Genomic DNA, 17140 nt, shown 5'->3' on the forward strand with positions numbered 1-17140 from the left:
AATCCACAATAAAAACAATTTATTATAATTATTAATAAGTATGTTTCTGAGATTTTGGTGGCGCTCGAGCGAATAAAAAAATTAACCCTTAATCAGAGATTTAAATTATAGTTTGTATTTGTGTCTTTGGCCGCATTGTGTTTATCGTTATTACAGACATAACTAATGATATTTTGGTCACTACAAGTATTGTGAAATTTTAATAGCATATACTATTGTGGACATAAAGGTTTTGGATATCGCGATTTTGGACGATGTCGTTACCACTACATAACAATTGTTGTTTTGGTTACATACCGTTATTTAAGTAATTATTTATAATAATAAATGTTGAAAAAATAAACTTTAAGGGTAACTTCATAATAGCAAGTATTAAAAAATGGGTCCCTAATAAAAATTTTAAAGAAAATATTAGGAAAGTAAATTGAATTTTAAAAGTATGCCCCCAATTACTAATATAAATTTATTTTTTACAAGTATAATGCATTAAAAAAATTATGTCCATCGGATGTAACGACGGATGGCCACCGGACAGTGGCCTACCATCGAGGCCGGTTGAAGAGAACGAGAGAGAGTTTAGAGAGCATGGGTTTGGGTTTTTTTGGGTAAGTAAAAATGAGATGAGAATTAGGGGAGGAAGCATTTATATATGGGGGACTTATATGCAATTATAAGTTTATTAAATCATTTCCGCAGTCCTTTCAGTTTTAAAGCGTAGTTCAATTCGGTTACCGTTTGTAATTTTACCTCCATTTACTTTGGTGCCCTACTTTTTTTTTTGCAGTATTTTATATTTTTTTAATTATTTATTATTATTATTTTAATATTTTGTAGGACTTTAATTAAATCACACAAATGGTCGTCAAATGTAAGTAATTTGGATCGAGTTTTAAATTTTAATGTAACTTTTAATTTTCGTAATTAAAACAACTGAAATTAAATTGGTACCGAAAGCGTAGTACAATGGTGCTAATCATTTCTTGATTGTAACCGACTCCCAAACCCAATATATTTATAATAAAATGCAGATCATGTAAGGTGATAAACTGATGTGTTTGGTCAACCTAATTTAAAAAAATGAATGATTGGTGGGGATATAGCATGTTTATTTTAAGTAGAAGCCTAATTTCGGGCTCACCCGAATGACAATTACGAAAACACTCCTAATTTTATTTAAATAATTTAATGTCTTATCTCATTAAATCAACTGATTATCGGTGATTTCAACTTAATTTTGACAATAATAATAATAATAATAGATAAAATAATAATACAATAGTTAAATCTAGAAAAATCAGTAGAGAGCAAAACTACAGATTTGAGTAAAGGGTTAAAAGTGGTATTAAGCCAAGCAAAAAGACAAGCATGAGTCATCAACAGTTCTAGCGGCGGGTTTGATTGAGAAGTTGCAATGAAGCTTCCTAGTTCCTTCGTAATTTACGTTTTGCCCGTCTTTCGACGTTTTCTTATTCAACTTTTGCTTATTTATTATTTCTAATAACTCACAAATTCTTCTGTTTTCCTGTTCCGTCTTCAATGTTTGATTCTTGACCAGCTTTTGCCTTCCTCTATACTCTATTAGCTACCTACTCTTATTTCTCTTTGTTTTGATAGAATTCGATTTCAATGGCGGGTATGCTTGCTGGTGTTGAATGTGCTCGAAGAAGACGATTCCATCAAAGCGGAGGCTCATCGGATTCAGCTCCCGCCTTCACAAGGAAACCCTTTTTCTGTTTGTACACAACCAACCATGAAACTCAAGTCTTTTCTCAGGTAATTCGTATTCTTTCTCTCTTTAGATTTGACGGATGAGATTAAAGGACTAACTTGGGTTTTATTTCGGAAAAAAAATTAAAGCAAAAGAGGATATTAATTAAAGCCTATGAAGATCATAAGCTTGGAGAGGTAGCGAGAGTGGCCAAGGAAAGATTAGACGAACGGCTGAGATCTCAAAGAAAATCAGAACCCAAAAGGTACGAAATGGAAGAATATTTACACCACAAGGTGCTTGTTAGAACCACTGTTCAATTAGTTTTCTTTATTTTGGGGATTGAAAAATCAGGCATAATAGCAAAGAGAATTTGAAGTTTTTGGATGGAAAATGTTTGATTCGGAGTTGCATAGAGAAACGTTTGGATCAAAGAAGAGTCCAAGTTGAGCCGCAAGGCATTGGACCAAGATGTGTGTGCGGTGAGACCCTGGTTCGTCCCCCCATGTGACCATCGGTTTCATTCCAGGTGGTTGGTCCAATAGCTGCAGAACAACTGCCCTTGTCGTAGTTTGGGAATTTTATCATACAACAAATTATTGGTCTTTTTATGTTCCAACTCATTGCTTTTGGATTGTTATAACAGTAATGCTTTTATCTGAACTAAGATTCAATTTACAAAGTGATTTTTCTCATGTTTCTAATGATTAATTATATAGTGATGTGTTTTATATGTGGAAAATGTAGAGATTTGATTAACTCATCTCTTTTGTGTTACAACTTAAAAATACCTTTCTATATGATGATCCATTGTTATTATGGATATTATTTAAAGCTATTCAATTTATTGGGTTAATAATATAACTTAAAATTTTTATTGTGATTTTTCATTATGAAAATGATGTTTTAGTTTAGTTTATTCAATTTATAATATTAATAATCAAATCATAAATTCAGTTTAAAGATATAATATCATTCTACCGGAGTAAATAATAGTTGGTGATAAATTTGTCTTTAATTATAGTCAAATTAATTTATTAAATTGAATTCAAAAGGTCTTTTGTACAATTTATCTCTCAGAATTTAAATATATATATATATAAGAATAAATATAAATTGACAAATTAATCTAAATCAAATACCATATAAATATGTTATAAAAGGTAAATCTCTTAATATTTTTTTCATTTATAATATTAAAATCCATACTTTTAACATTCTTTAAAAGATTTAAGACCTCGTCTTGTTAGACTAGTTACTATATAATATATAGTTTTAGCATTTACATTTTGCTAATATATGTATATTTAAATTATGTGATGTAACCAACTATTAATTAATATAGTAAAATGAGACCACCTTACATCTATTATATAATATCTATGATTCAAATCTTAATATTGTGAATAAAAGAAAATATATTAAGATAATAATAAAAATATGTGTTTGGGGGGGGGGGTGGTAAATTACATAAAACGTCGTAAAAAATGGATGCTGATCCATATTTCGATTTCAATACTTAATTCAGGACTGGGCTACAATAATTTCTTAATTGTTTCTTTCCGTGGGTTTAGTTTTGGACTAAAATAATGTTGAAGGCCCAACTTTATAACTTTAAAAGCTGATCTCGCATGACACCCAAGCTGTTAGATTTTAGTTAGGGTTTCTCGTACAAGCTCTCATTTTCACTGTGCTTGCCTGCAGCCGCGCCATAATAGAGAGAGAGCTCGTCAACCATGGCCGAACAGGTTCAAATCAGATCCATTGTATCTCCCTCTCTCCCTCTTTTTTCTTCGCTTCTCATTCTCTATTTTTTTCTTTGTTTGCAGACCGAGAAAGCATTTTTGAAGCAACCAAAAGTTTTTTTGAGGTAATCTTCAATCTGAAAACCTTGAAAGACTTCCATGTACTTTTACTTTTACCTATTTGGGTTTTGGATGACTTTAATGATTTAACTCATCGTTTCAGTTCGAAGAAATCTGGGAAAGGAAAAAGGCCTGGAAAGGGAGGAAACAGATTTTGGAAGAGTATCGGTTTGGGCTTCAAGACTCCTCGTGAAGCTATTGAAGGTTTGTTCTTTACTTGATTGACACCAAGAATCTGACGTTGGTAGCGAATGCACTTATATGATCCGTTATATGCTCTTAGAATTCAGTTGATATTGAGATTATGATTGTTGGTTAATTACTTGTTGACATTTTGCATATTTGTTTCATATAGGAACCTACATCGACAAGAAATGCCCATTCACAGGCACAGTTTCCATCAGGGGTCGAATCTTAGCCGGTACCTGCCATAGTGCCAAGATGATCAGGACAATCATTGTTCGAAGGAATTACCTTCATTTCATCAAGAAATACCAAAGGCATGATCCAGATTCTTTTTGCCCTACTTTCACAATGGAATTGTAGTTTTTTAAAATCTATTTTTAATAAGAATTTCCTTTTTGCTAGGTATGAGAAGCGCCACTCTAACATCCCGGCACACATTTCTCCATGCTTCCGTGTGAAAGAAGGGGATCACGTCATTATCGGGCAATGCAGGTAAAACATAGACAGAATAATTTTTCTCTTTGAATCTAATCTTATTCTGTTCGGCGGAGGCAATTTCGGTCGTTTGTAACTTGTGTTTATTGTTATCTGATTTCAGCCGTTGTCTAAGACCGTGAGGTTCAATGTTTTGAAAGTGATCCCCGCCGGATCATCCGGCGGTGGGAAGAAAGCCTTCACCGGAATGTAAGGTGGTTATGGAGTAGAAGACATTAACAAGTTCTTGAACCGTTAGATTCATTTTAATGCATGGTTGTTGAATAGGCTTGAATTTTTGGTTTCCCAGTACGATCCTGTTTTCAAACAATGAATCTGTCACTTATTATGGTTGAAATTTCTGGTTTTCTTAAGCCAATTAATGCTTGTTATCTTGTTTGGAAACTGCAATGGCTACTAGATCGACATTTGGATTATGCTGTATCCTAATGAGAGCACCAACAAAAGTAGATACAAACTGTTAGTATGATTCTATATTTGCACTATTAGTGTTGCAGTGAAAATATTTTTATGATTAATGAATAAATAATTTAAAACAATAAGAAACTTTTATCTATAAATTTAAATACAATGAATGTTATTTATTCTTTTCGAAGAAAATGAATGTGTGATTTAAGATGATTTTAAAATGCAATTTAATATTTTTGGGCTTAAATTTTTCACTTTAATGTGGTAGCAAAATTTTTCTTGCCGAGTAGTTTAAATGTTTTTTTTCTTCCTGAAGTGAAATTGAATCATTGTTAAAATTATACACGTATTTTTATTTAATTTTAATATAATATTGAAATAATAATTTACGTTTATATAAAATGTAATTCTATACTAATATAAATTTATATATGTTTTTTACTATTTAAAATTTAAAAATAACCCTTGTTCAGGTGAAAATACATTACTAGTGATGTGCAGATTAACCTGTAACTAATAATTAGGTGTAGTGGTTACGTTTTATAGGTCATTCAGATTGTAAAGATTAACTTATTTCAGTTAGATGAATTGTTATAAGTGACTGTTAATAGTTATAATTACGAACTTTGACAAATTATTAACTATCGATTAACTGTTTTATATATGAAAATTAATATTAAAAATAAATTGATTAACTGTTACAATTATGGATTTTATTTATTATTCTTTTTTATCTTTGAGTTGCTAATATTACATTATGAGTCTTAAATTGGCTGGAGAAGATATTTTTACCATTATTTTTGAAAAGTTGCTAATCAAGTATTTATCATTAAAGACCTAATATTTATTAAAAAGTATTTATCATTAAAGAATTAATATTTATTAAAAAATATTTTCAAAAACCTGGATATAACTTTGTAGTATGAAATTTTGAAACATTTTTTTCAGATGAATGATAAAAACTTCATTAACCCGTAGAAAGCAGTAGTCTACTACGATGAACTCAACAACAGCTAAATGCTACAAACAATCCTCCCAAACAAATATTTACAACACCAATAAAGAGATTTATGAATCAATCCTCCAGTCTGCACAATTCTTAGTATTAATAACTATTCTCCTAAATGACGTTCCCATAGGTCGAAACCCAACATCCTCCATTATCTTGCAAACCTCCTCCTCCACATTACTCTCAGCCCCACCGAACACCCTACGATTCCGTTCACTCCACACCCACACCCTATAGATATAAGCATTCCAAGCGAGCCTAAATAACGTAAAAAGAAGAGACATAAGCTTTGTCACTGCCCATAACACCTATTGGCCCCAAGTCCCTACAGGCCTCGACGAATGGCAAATCACCCTCCACGCTTCTTTATAAAATTGACAACTACAAAACATATCTTTTGTTTCCCTCAAGATCCACTTTGAAACTTTTTTGTCATATTGTTTCTGAAAAAACAATTATAATAAATTACAGGTTAATTTATTATTGATAACAATTACTCATTAATGATTAACCAATTTTCAACTATTAGATTACGATTAATAAAATTTATTAGCTGTTATAATGATCAATGAACACCCCTATCATGACCCTCTTCCAATTATAAAAATTAAAAAAAGATTTTATAAAAATAAAAAACAACTATACATTTATAAAAAATCAATTTGAACATAAAATATGTAGAAAATAAGTTTCGCTTTCGTAGTTTTTGTATTACAAGTCAAATTCATCAACTCCGGTGGATCTAAGTTTTTCAATATTTGTACTTTATTTAGAAATCACATTAAAAAAATATTCAAAATTTGACAAAATAAATATTATTAAATATCAAATGATAATAAAATTATTAAATAACAAAAGTTGAACATTCAAACTTGGAGATGAGCTGCAATTTTGGAATAGCGAAGGTAACGTCCACAGTTCAAATTTCCCTATATCAATTATGAAAGTCTCACATTTAGCATAAAAGTCCTGCCGCTGTTCATGAGAGCTCATCAAATCGGTAGTCACCAATTTCATAACTACCGGAGGATTCCTTAAATCCACCATCTCTCCATTCGTTACTCCGTCTGCAACAACAAGCCGTTTAATTGGTACTCGATCAACAAAATACTAAACTTCTGGTATTGCACCAAAATGTGTTTCGAGACTCCTAGAACATGCAGTTCAACTCACTTTCTGGATTTGACAGAATTTTACACCGTAATTGCTTAATACCATGAATTTAGGCTAAAAGCTCAAGTTAACAAAGCTTCTTATGCACTAATATGCAACTACATACATAAATTCATGGCTGAAAATATCCATATAATCAAAAAGTGGACAGAGATCATGTTGAAGCTATAAACTATAAACAATCAAGAGAACATTGTTGATTGAATTACTACATGGACTGATCTACAAGGTTTATACATAATTTCTAAGTGATACATAGGAGAAAGCTCATGGGAATATGATTAGAGGCAAAAGATGATGATAGATGAGATAATAGGAAAGTATTTGGAATTAGTACCTTCTGACGTTTTGAGTTTGGTGCGTTTGGTTCAGAGTCGCTAGGTCTATGTGAATTCCCGGTCCTAGAGCTCTCAGCCTGCAAATTAAGCAGTGTTTAGCAAACAAACAATTATGGTTCAGACACGATGCATGTAAAGCCACAGCACTTTGTTTACCTGGGTGGATGTATTTGCTTCTTCTGTAGACACAGCACTTTGTTGCGATCCCGCATGCTGAGATATGTATGGCATGATCTGATGAAGCAGATTAGATAAAAACACCCCTTCATCAGTACCATTTTGCTCAGCTGCTGCATTACCACTGGATGTTCCTGCTTGCTCCATGACAGTATCAGTTGCCGTTCCTTGTAAACTGGCTTCCTCTACCTGGATTTCACTACCAGGAAAAACTCCCCTTAGAAACTGAAGAATGCTACTAGGAATTTGTCCCTCAGCCTCTTGGTTGTTTTGATTCCTGTTGGCACTGCGTGTATTCAGTCGCTCCTGTTGTCTTGAATTAGCATTTGGTAATTCACCTACAACGAGAAACAAATAGTCAATTCCTGAAAGGAACTTGTCCTCGTAAACTTTCATAAGAGGCGGGATCCACATATTACCATCTCTTGCAGACTCTTGTGAACTTTGATTTTGCACTGCAGATTCAGGAATAGGAGGCTGCTCGGATTGAGCACCAGGGGACAGATGCTCACCAGATGCTTGAGATCCCCTTTCACCACTCAAATGTCCAGGAGAGAGATGCTGGAACCTTCCGAGCAATGGGTAGTATAATCCCATTGAGCTACCAGAAGAATCTGAAGGTACACGACCCAAAGGAGCAGGTACAGCTGCAACCATAGTCCTAATAGGCACTACCCTAACTCCTGATTCTCCAGCAAAAGATGGAGCATCTGAGACCCTTGAAGTTGTTTGAGTGCTATGATTCTCACTGCTGGAACCCATCGACGGGTTCCTTTGGCCCAATTGTTGTGTGGTATCATGATCTTGTCGAACAATATTGGGTGTGGAGGTCGTTGAACCTTGTGGTAAATACACCATCAGTCTGGCCAGAAAATACAGTTGATATGAAAAAACATAAATAGAAAAATACTGGTATGCCATACCTCTTCGTATTTGTATATCAATACGCCTAGGAAGAAACCCTGTCCCAAGTCCATTAATCACACCAGAACCAGGCTGTGCAGTTTCCATGGGGATGGTACTTAAGCTAGTTCCCGGTTGAAAAGGAAGAGCCTAAACAAGTGTTGATAAATCAGCATAAATTAAAAATAATTTACGTCAAATAAGAAGGTCCAGATAAGCTGTTGAAACATTGCCTGAACCATGAGAGGGATTGGACCAGTAGGGGTTATGAAAACTGCAGGTCCAGCATTAACAACAGCTTCAGACTGCAAAAGAAATAAGTTACAGCAAGCACAAATAATATCAAAAGGAGTTGAATGCTGTGAATTTAGAACGAAATTAACTTACAGGTGTTTGACCTAAGCGTAGTGTCATGGTTGTACGACCGAGCTCAAGTAAAAGTGAGCCTAAGCTTTGTAGCAAAATTCCAGTTCTCCATGCATTGGACTGTGCGTTCGTTCGTGTTGAGGTGTCAGTCACATTTGCTTGATCCTCCAGTTGCCTTGCAAGTTGCTGACAATAGACATCAGAAAACAAAAATTAAGAACTCCAAAAAAGGAATCTACAAGGCAGGGACAAATAACAGCCCCTTCCTCGCTCTTCCCCTTTCGAGCCAACTATTTACACCTCAATGACAAGGAAAGCTGTTAGACATATGGGTAAACTTCAGGAAAGAGAGTGAAAAAGTAGTTAAGGACACACTTGTATACATTCTCCAGCCTGATCAATGAGCATTTGCCTGGTAGAGAGTAACACTTCGGCCAAAGATGCAGGTGTTGGAAGACCTTCCCTTATAGTCCCTGAATTTGATGCAGGAATAGAATCTCTATCTCCACTCCTACTCACAGGAGCTGTCTGGGGATCATTTCCCCCAGCTCTAACTGGCAGTCAAATGAGTTGCAAATCATCAAATTCATGCTTTATATGACAGATAATACAATTACATTTTTTTAGACAGGAAAACTAACCAATGCCATCAAGTTCATGCTTTATATGGCTAAGATATTGAGACAAAGTAGCTAAAGAATCAGGAATTACCTACAGAAATGAAAAATTAATAAGAGTATAATAACTTGAGCCACAAATAGGTGTGCCATAATATATATCTTTCATACAAAAAATCCACTTCACACATTCAAAGAGAAATAAATTATTAAAAAAAATAAGGAATTCCAAACCGACAGGAGGTTGCATAGGCCCCAAGGAAACTGCTGCTGGAAGTCCAAAAGCAGTATGTGCTCTATCAGATTGATTCCTCATGGTTGATTGTTCAGTTTGACCCTGGGATGGTTCTGGTATGCCACTACCAGAAGTTCTTTCATGTCGTTGTGAACCGAGTTCCTTGGGTATTCAAAAAGTCCAAAGAATTTAGTTCATATGAATTTAGGCACACATAAAGATGAACATAGATACTAAAGCATATAGAAACATTTAGAATTCAGAAAAGCAAAGGCCAAACATTTTCTAACAGATTGTCAAGATTTCTTCCTGAAAATAACCTCTGGAAACCAGAATTTTGGATATTTTACTCTAGTCGATCACTTTCTCAAGTTATTTATTTCATGCCAATGCAGTTGAATACACTTTAAACTAACAAAATCTCAACCATTAAATGACTATCATATAAAAATTGAAAAATTAAAAACTTACCCCGACATCTCCCCCAATGTTGCTAATTCCCATATTTGCAAATCCCATAGAGCTGAGAACGGCTTGGACAATCCGCTAGGAGGAAAGAAAGCAATTAAAACTAAAAATATATTCTAAAGAGATATATTTCCCCTACTCTAGAAATGTTCTCCATTTCACACTCGGTTTAAAGCTTACCCGACCAATTTCAGGAGAAACTCCATCCCCTTGATCAGACAAATTAAAAGTTTCTATTACAACATTTGGGACATGATTACTATGACTGCGGCTTGTACCTGATCCAGGATCATCTGCAGCAAATAATAGTGCTAAATGTTAATAACTAAATCTAAAGGAGCTTTTTCCTCCCACTCTAGAAACATGAGCAATGTACAATAAATTAATATTAAAAACACCTTATCAAAAAGTATATATTATATACCAATGTGTCTCAACTGCTTCCATTTCGGTTTTAGTAAACGGCACACCTACGGAGAGAATTCACACTACTAGAGGATTAAGACAGGGCTGTTCGTTATCTCCTATGTTGTTTAATTTGGGAGGTGAGTTGTTGCACTTGCTGTTGGTTAAAGCAGTGGCCAAGGGGCTGTTTTCGGGTTTTGAATTAGGTTCTAATGAACGTTCCTTCATGTTATCACATTTGCAATTTGCGGATGATTTAATAATTTTTAGTAAGGCTTCTAGTCATGATTTGGTGAATATTAGAAGGGAGCTACTAATTTATGAACTGTTGGTGGGACTGAATTGAATCTAACTAAGAGCAGAATTTTTGGAATTAATGTGGGGAGGAAGTGTTAGCTACTTGGGCCAAGGAAATTGATTGTGCAATGGGAGCCTTTCCATCGGAGTACTTAGGTCTACCGTTGGGGGCCAAGAGGAACTCATTTACCTTGTGGGAGCCGGTTGTACAGAAATTCTATAACAGTTTGGCTGGTTGGAAGGCTAAGTCTCTATCATTGGCTGGAAGGGCAGTTTTGGTGAAATCAGTGTTGTGCTCACTTCCCATTTACTTCCTTTTTATCTTTTGGATCCCTATTAGTGTGTTCAACAAATTAAACTCTATCATGGCAGCTTTTCTATGGGGGGGGGTTCGACAGAAAAAAGGAACATTCATTGGGTCAAATGGAAGTTGGTGTGTAAGCCAAAGAAGTTGGGGGGTTTAGGGATTCCGAATTTGTTGCTATTAAACAGTGCTCTTATGGGGAAATGAGTATGGAAATTTGCTTCAGAAAAAAGTTCTTGGTTGAAAAAAGTTGTGTTGTGTATACAATTTGGATCCGAATTCAATGATGATTGGGAATACTTGGACTGCTCGTGTAATATTATATATTACAAACACAGTATGGAAGCAGTGCGAGTGGAAGGCATATGCTCATGCCATGTTTGTACCCAAAGAAAAGGGATGATACTGGATACTCAAGTTTAACAAAACCTGAAAGATGAGGTGAGCCATCAGATGATGGTGGAACCGGCTGCCTGACCACCAGGTGCAAGGTGTGACCATCCTCGACATCTACCTCCAGTTAAGAACTTCAAATTCTAAATGTGAATAGATAATGATAGAAGCAATAATACATGATGCAATCCAATTTTGTATTCAGAAACCAATAATGTGGGAATAAGAAAAGTCATTTCCTTAAAATTGATTAACACATGGCTACCCAAAAAAAATGATAATAAATAGAATGGAACAACTTATTTCTTAAGAAACCCATAAAATCAAATAGTTACTTTATAAATAAATATGAATACTAAGAAAAATGGATACGGTATGCAGAAAGAAGTTGGTCATCTTTTAGAACTTTGCCGCGACAGATTAATCTCTGTTGCTCTGATAACACACCCGTTACAGAAGCAATCTGTTCTTTTAGTGCAGGAACTGGCATCTGTAAGATATTCAGAGATAAGAAATAAAACAGTAAAGCACAAATCTAAAACAATTCCTCATGATAAATCAAGAACCAATTCACTAGTACATGTAGCAAGCCAATCAGAAGGAAACTAAAAGATTATAAGATTAGAAAACCTCAACTACCCACATAAAACATCAGATTGCAAGGTAATTGTAGGAAGCTATCATATTATGATTGTTGTGGCTACTAGAAAAAGTAGAGAACATGCAGAGATTACCGATTCAACTTCAAAAAAACGAATAAAGATTCTGGGTGAAGTCCAAGATTTGTCAAAACAAAGCTGGAATAGGGGTAAAACAGAGAGATTGATTTACCTGTTTATCCACTCTCATAGTATAAGTCTGGGAGTCCAAAGTTTTTATTTTTATTTCTATTGTAGTCTCAGAACCTTCAGTTTCAGCATATACTGGAATTTTATCAGCACCGGTGCTTCCCATTTTCCTCTGACCAGACAGAAACCTGTAGTACAAAAACATGATAAAAACTTCATAGCGCGCAAAATTAACCTTTCTATTGTTAAAGGACAGTCAATCCTGCTTCAATAAACTAAAGCACCAAACTTTACAATTCTCTTCTCCATTGAAAACAAGCATAATTAAGATAAGGAATCAGAAAAACAGAAGGTAGCCATCAAAGAAAAGTTCCATCTCTTTTTTATTATCTTCTACACCACCTCCTCAGTGATCACCTCCAACAAGCAAAAGCCTTACATACATAAACATTAAGGTCTGTTTGGATTGCGAAAAAGGAAGAAGCATAGGGGAACAGCACCTTCTATAGCTCATTTGATAGACGTCTTAATGGAAAGGAAAGGATTCTTCAACAAAAATTTTTTACTGACAAATTAACCATTTAATATAAAAGTTATTAAGAACAAGAAATCATTTCTTTTCTACTCATTAGCCATTAGCCAAACTATGTTAGTAAATCCCAAATTCTTTCTTTCCTTTCCCTCTTTCTCCTTTTCCTTTGCTCACTTTCCTTCCCCTTTATATACTTCCTAGACCAAGGCTAGAGAATAACTCTTACATATATGAAATCTTCAAAAAAGGGTCGCAATGTTATGAAAATTTGATGTTATTTATCATGGAATTCGATCTCAAGCGCAACACAATCTCCCCGGGCAGATATAAAAGGCATTCTAATCAATTTTACAATCCATTTGGATTTCATTACCATAAAGAGAAAGCCATTACCAAAGAGATAAATACTGTATAATTTGGAAATGAGAAAATATCTAAAACCCATAGTAGCCTTAGGCGTAAGGCACAATCTAGGCACTGAAACTCTAAATTGCTTGAGGTGCGAGGAGCACAAAAACACTTACCTAAGTGAAGTAAGTTGCAATATGCATATGTATATGTTTTTGTGTGCATCTTTTCTCTTCCTTTTGTGTGCATGTGTAGTAAAGTTAAGATGTATGATTATGACAATGAACTCTAAAAATTGAACCAGTTTATCCACAAACAAGCAAAATTGAAAATTTCTTTTATTGATCAACATGCAAGGTTTCCTTAAGATCCCATATCTGTTGTTGAATACTTGTATATTATCCCCCTTCTTACAAGCAAGGGTACAATAATAGTATATATATAGAAACATATATATATTGAAGAGAACTTCAGTTAAGAGAATTTTTTGCGCCTATCGGCTTAAGAAGAAAGCATATCTAGGCACATCAGGTTGCACTTGATCATTGTGAGTTTGTGACTTTCTTAAAATGATAGTATATGATTTTGTTCTCTTGCGCTAAGACCCAACACATAGGGGAATATCTTAATAACACTGCTAAACACCTAAATATAGAATAAATGAAATTTCAAGTGAGAGAATTGCAAAATGTTTCAAAAGGATAGTTTTAATCAGATCGAACCAGTATTAATTTTGATCGTAACAGGTTACCACTTTTAACTGAAGGATATAAATACCCCCACATGCCAGCAGAGTGACACCCGGAAATGAAACTGGCAATGTACAGAAATTTTTAGAGTTCTACGATTCTAAAATGCAAATCTCCTATAATCTAACACATGCCGAAGTGCTTTGTCAATGTGCAAAGTATGAATGTTCCGGGATTCTAAAGTACACAAGATGGTAATCTGATTTATCTGGAAAAAAAACACCACGGTGGTGTCCTCATAAAGTATCTTTTTTCTTATAATTAGCCAGCTTATGTATTCTCTACAGATCTGCTGAACTTGATGATGAGGGGATAAATCAAATACAATTATGACAGAGACAAACAAGAGTAATAAAATATTCCAACTGAAAGCACATGTGACGACAAGTAGAAGCCAGCCCTTGTCTCTGGTAAACCGAAAAGGGAGGAAATAATAAAATAATAAGCACAAAGAAATATTATGATCAACCACCAAATACAAACTATTTTCATAAACCAAAATTCCTTGAAGTTTCAGCCAAAACTTAAAGTGGACCCAGAACCAAGTATTAATCATGCTGATGGCTACACCTGGGATCGATCATAATTGGTAAGACCGGAAACTTTCCATAGGACATACCGATCTACCATAAATATGTTAAAAATAAAGCAGTGCAAGGAAATTGAAATCCAAGTCACCAATAAGAAGGAAAACACGAAACTTCAAAGCTGTTGCCGTCAATGTTGAAATCAGAAACAAACAAATTTATTACACTTGGCAATATTCTTTACGTTCTGTTCCGACACTAATCTATCTCGCTGTTTTACAAGCATTTAAGATTCAATATCTTGAAATGAATTAAACATCATTTCAATATTAGTAAAACGGTTGGAATTAACAACTGCATGAAAACATGAGAAAACTTTCAAACTCGTTATATAAAACATCCATGAATGATTAGAACTACTCTCGTCTTGTTAAAGAAATAACTATCATGTTCACATCCCACTATAATTTTCCTATCCTAAAAATTTAAAAGCAAATCCAGCAGTATGCATAAACATCCTGAAAACGTACTATGTTCAAACAAGATTATACAAACAACCTCGCGTAATGAATTGAAACTGCAGCTTGAATAACCAAAACACATTATAACCTACAAGAACTAAAACCACACTTTTAACCTAAAAGAACATTGATACAAAACATTGATAGATGTATTCTTAAAAAGTTTTGAATTCTCAGAACCAATGACAACAAAAACAAATTCATCTCAATAAGAGAAAGGTGACTAAGACTTTGAATAACAGAGTTTGTTCCATCAAAGAGCAAGTTCCAAAATTTTATTATTAGGCTTACATGCCAGCGACAAAAACAATAAATCAACCCTAATCAAACTTTCCATCCCCCCCGGTCCATTTACTCATACCCCAATTTGATCATTCCAAGAGCAAGCTTAGGGTTTTATAAAATTCCAAACCAAAAGTTAAAACAAAAAAAGGCACGACCTTTATTCGATTTTAGCCCTCCAAAATAGACTAGAAACCAAAACTTTAAAGAACCCAGACTAGAGACCCAAAACAAGAACCAAATTAATCGATCAAAAGGGATAAATCGCCATAAAAAGACCAAATAACATAACTTGAAGCTACCAAAGGTGAGATATATACCTTGTTGAATATTGAGGAAGGAGGGATAAAGAGCTCTGGTTCAAAGAAAAGAGAATGAAAAAACTGAGAGGGAGAGAGATAGTCGAGACCCAAATTGAATTGATAGATAGATGGAGAGAGAGGGAGAGAGAGAGAGAGAGAGACCCAAATTGAATTGATAGATAGATGGAGAGAGAGAGAGACTGATTTCTCGTCTCCCTGTGCCTTCTTTTTCTTTTCACTGTCTTATTTATTTTGCGATGTTTGCTTTCTGTGTATTTTTTTAAGCTGATGTGTAGTGTTATCTGCCCCTCTCCTCTCTTACATTGCCAAGTGGCAAATAACAATAATCGTTGAGGGAGTGTTTGGTTCAATGAATGTGGGATTCCCATGAGATGAGAATCCCACATTCCCATGTTTGGTTGGCCTGGAATCTCATTCCCGGTAATGTTTTATTATCAATAGTAGATTTTTTGGGGTATATTACCGGGAATGTCATTACCTCCCTTCCCTTAGGTATTATAACATTACCGGCGTTTTGGACTAAAATGCCCTTAAATTTTTATTTTTTTTCAAAAATATCATTCTTCTGTCATTGAATAATAAAAATTCTACGAATGTTAAATTACAAATTTATCCTTAAATTATTTTAGATTTACAAAAAAAAGTCTATAATTAAAATTTTATATGAAGTTTAGGGGTTAAATTTTTTTTTACCCTTTCATTAAACATTTTTTATATTTTTAATTTTGTAAAAAAATTATATAAATATTATGAATTTAATTTTTTAAAGAAAATATATAAATATTTTACAATTTGTAATATTATACAAATATATAATAAGAACAATTTGGTCAAATATACATTCCAATAATCTTTTATTCCTTTGACCAAACACGGTAATCTTACATTCCTGCTAAACCAACCAAACACAAAATACAACATTCTCAGTAATCCTATTCCCTGGTAATCTTTTATTCCCACTGGTAATCTTTTATTCCCACTGGTAATCTTACATTCCGTGAACCAAACGCACCCTGAGAGGTTATGCTACTAGGCGATTAAAATACAGTAAAAAAATAGTGTGATAGTTTAAAGAGAAAATCGTGATTAAAAATGTCTTATAATATATGATTTTAATTAATTTTTTTTGGATTTGTCAAAATGACCAACAAAATTGCAATGCGAAATAAAAATCGCAACGCGATCTTCAGAATCGCAATGCGATATTCAGAATCGCAATGCAATAGTACAAATTCGTATTGCGATTTTCCAAAATCGCAACGCGAATATGAAAATCGCAACGCGAACATATAAATCGCAATGCGATTTTTACTATCGCAACGAGTATCCGTAAAATCGCAACGCGTATCCGTAAATCGCAACGACAATACGTAAAATCGCAACGCGTATCTGTAAATCGTAACGAGAATACGTAAATCGCAATGCGTATTCGTAAATCACAACGACAATACGTAAAATCGCAACGCGTATCCGTAAATCGCAACGCGATTTTTAAAGCGTCATTAGAATCGCTACGCGTATTTTATTTTCAAATTCCAAACACGAATATTAATTATCAGAACACTGAACCGTCCACAGTATATCCCGTAATCGCAACTCATAACCTAAAACCTGAAATCACAACTCAGTCCCATCTCCATCTCTCACTCTCTAAGGCGAAATCCGTCCCCATCTCCGAAGATTTCCGTCCCCATCTCCGGCGAAATCCCTCACAACCATTCAC

The 17140-nt window shown here is 34.2% G+C and overlaps 3 protein-coding genes across 4 annotated transcripts; 2 read left to right on the top strand and 1 right to left on the bottom strand.

Moving 5' to 3' along the window:
- The first annotated feature begins 1506 nt into the window (after positions 1-1506).
- On the top strand, positions 1507-2394 carry LOC120117541. The gene is made up of 3 exons (XM_039137807.1): positions 1507-1773; positions 1858-1973; positions 2063-2394. Exons 1-3 carry the CDS (start codon positions 1627-1629, stop codon positions 2217-2219), a joined length of 420 nt encoding a protein of 139 aa, XP_038993738.1. The 5' UTR covers positions 1507-1626; the 3' UTR covers positions 2220-2394.
- Positions 2395-3357: 963 nt separating this feature from the next.
- On the top strand, positions 3358-4587 carry LOC120117537 (40S ribosomal protein S11). Of its 2 annotated transcripts, none has more exons than XM_039137801.1 (6): positions 3358-3456; positions 3538-3578; positions 3668-3777; positions 3929-4073; positions 4162-4251; positions 4357-4587. In XM_039137801.1, exons 1-6 carry the CDS (start codon positions 3445-3447, stop codon positions 4445-4447), a joined length of 489 nt encoding a protein of 162 aa, XP_038993732.1. In that variant the 5' UTR covers positions 3358-3444; the 3' UTR covers positions 4448-4587. The 2 variants fall into 2 exon arrangements, with proteins under 2 accessions (XP_038993732.1, XP_038993733.1); XM_039137802.1 differs by having other exon boundaries at positions 3360-3456; positions 3677-3777.
- Positions 4588-6470: 1883 nt separating this feature from the next.
- LOC120117597 (ubiquitin-like domain-containing protein CIP73) lies at positions 6471-15516 on the bottom strand. Its single transcript, XM_039137854.1, has 16 exons — positions 15415-15516; positions 12179-12323; positions 11720-11837; positions 11384-11464; positions 10129-10241; positions 9952-10026; positions 9484-9642; positions 9270-9339; positions 9004-9182; positions 8650-8814; positions 8496-8567; positions 8283-8412; positions 7779-8198; positions 7339-7697; positions 7182-7259; positions 6471-6738 (listed from the first exon to the last, which is right to left on the bottom strand). The coding sequence occupies exons 2-16, from the start codon at positions 12299-12301 to the stop codon at positions 6730-6732; spliced, it is 2151 nt and encodes a 716-aa protein (XP_038993785.1). The 5' UTR covers positions 12302-12323; positions 15415-15516; the 3' UTR covers positions 6471-6729.
- Between the last annotated feature and the right edge of the window lie 1624 nt (positions 15517-17140).

Source organism: Hibiscus syriacus, unplaced genomic scaffold, assembly GCF_006381635.1.
Source record: "Hibiscus syriacus cultivar Baekdansim isolate YM2019G1 unplaced genomic scaffold, ASM638163v2 tig00110321_pilon, whole genome shotgun sequence".
NCBI lineage: Eukaryota > Viridiplantae > Streptophyta > Magnoliopsida > Malvales > Malvaceae > Hibiscus > Hibiscus syriacus.

Excerpts from the sequence above, each read along its gene's own strand:
- LOC120117541 (XM_039137807.1), top strand. The coding sequence starts at position 1,627 with ATGGCGGGTATGCTTGCTGGTGTTGAATGTGCTCGAAGAAGACGATTC. Across the intron at positions 1,774-1,857 it reads AAACTCAAGTCTTTTCTCAG|CAAAAGAGGATATTAATTAA; the intron begins GTAATTCGTATT and ends AAAAAATTAAAG. Across the intron at positions 1,974-2,062 it reads AGAAAATCAGAACCCAAAAG|GCATAATAGCAAAGAGAATT; the intron begins GTACGAAATGGA and ends TTGAAAAATCAG.
- LOC120117537 (XM_039137801.1), top strand. Across the intron at positions 3,579-3,667 it reads CAACCAAAAGTTTTTTTGAG|TCGTTTCAGTTCGAAGAAAT; the intron begins GTAATCTTCAAT and ends TGATTTAACTCA. Across the intron at positions 3,778-3,928 it reads TCCTCGTGAAGCTATTGAAG|GAACCTACATCGACAAGAAA; the intron begins GTTTGTTCTTTA and ends TGTTTCATATAG.
- LOC120117597 (XM_039137854.1), bottom strand. The coding sequence starts at position 12,301 with ATGGGAAGCACCGGTGCTGATAAAATTCCAGTATATGCTGAAACTGAA. Across the intron at positions 10,027-10,128 it reads TTTCTCCTGAAATTGGTCGG|CGGATTGTCCAAGCCGTTCT; the intron begins GTAAGCTTTAAA and ends CTTTCCTCCTAG. Across the intron at positions 8,199-8,282 it reads TGATATACAAATACGAAGAG|GTTCAACGACCTCCACACCC; the intron begins GTATGGCATACC and ends ATTTACCACAAG.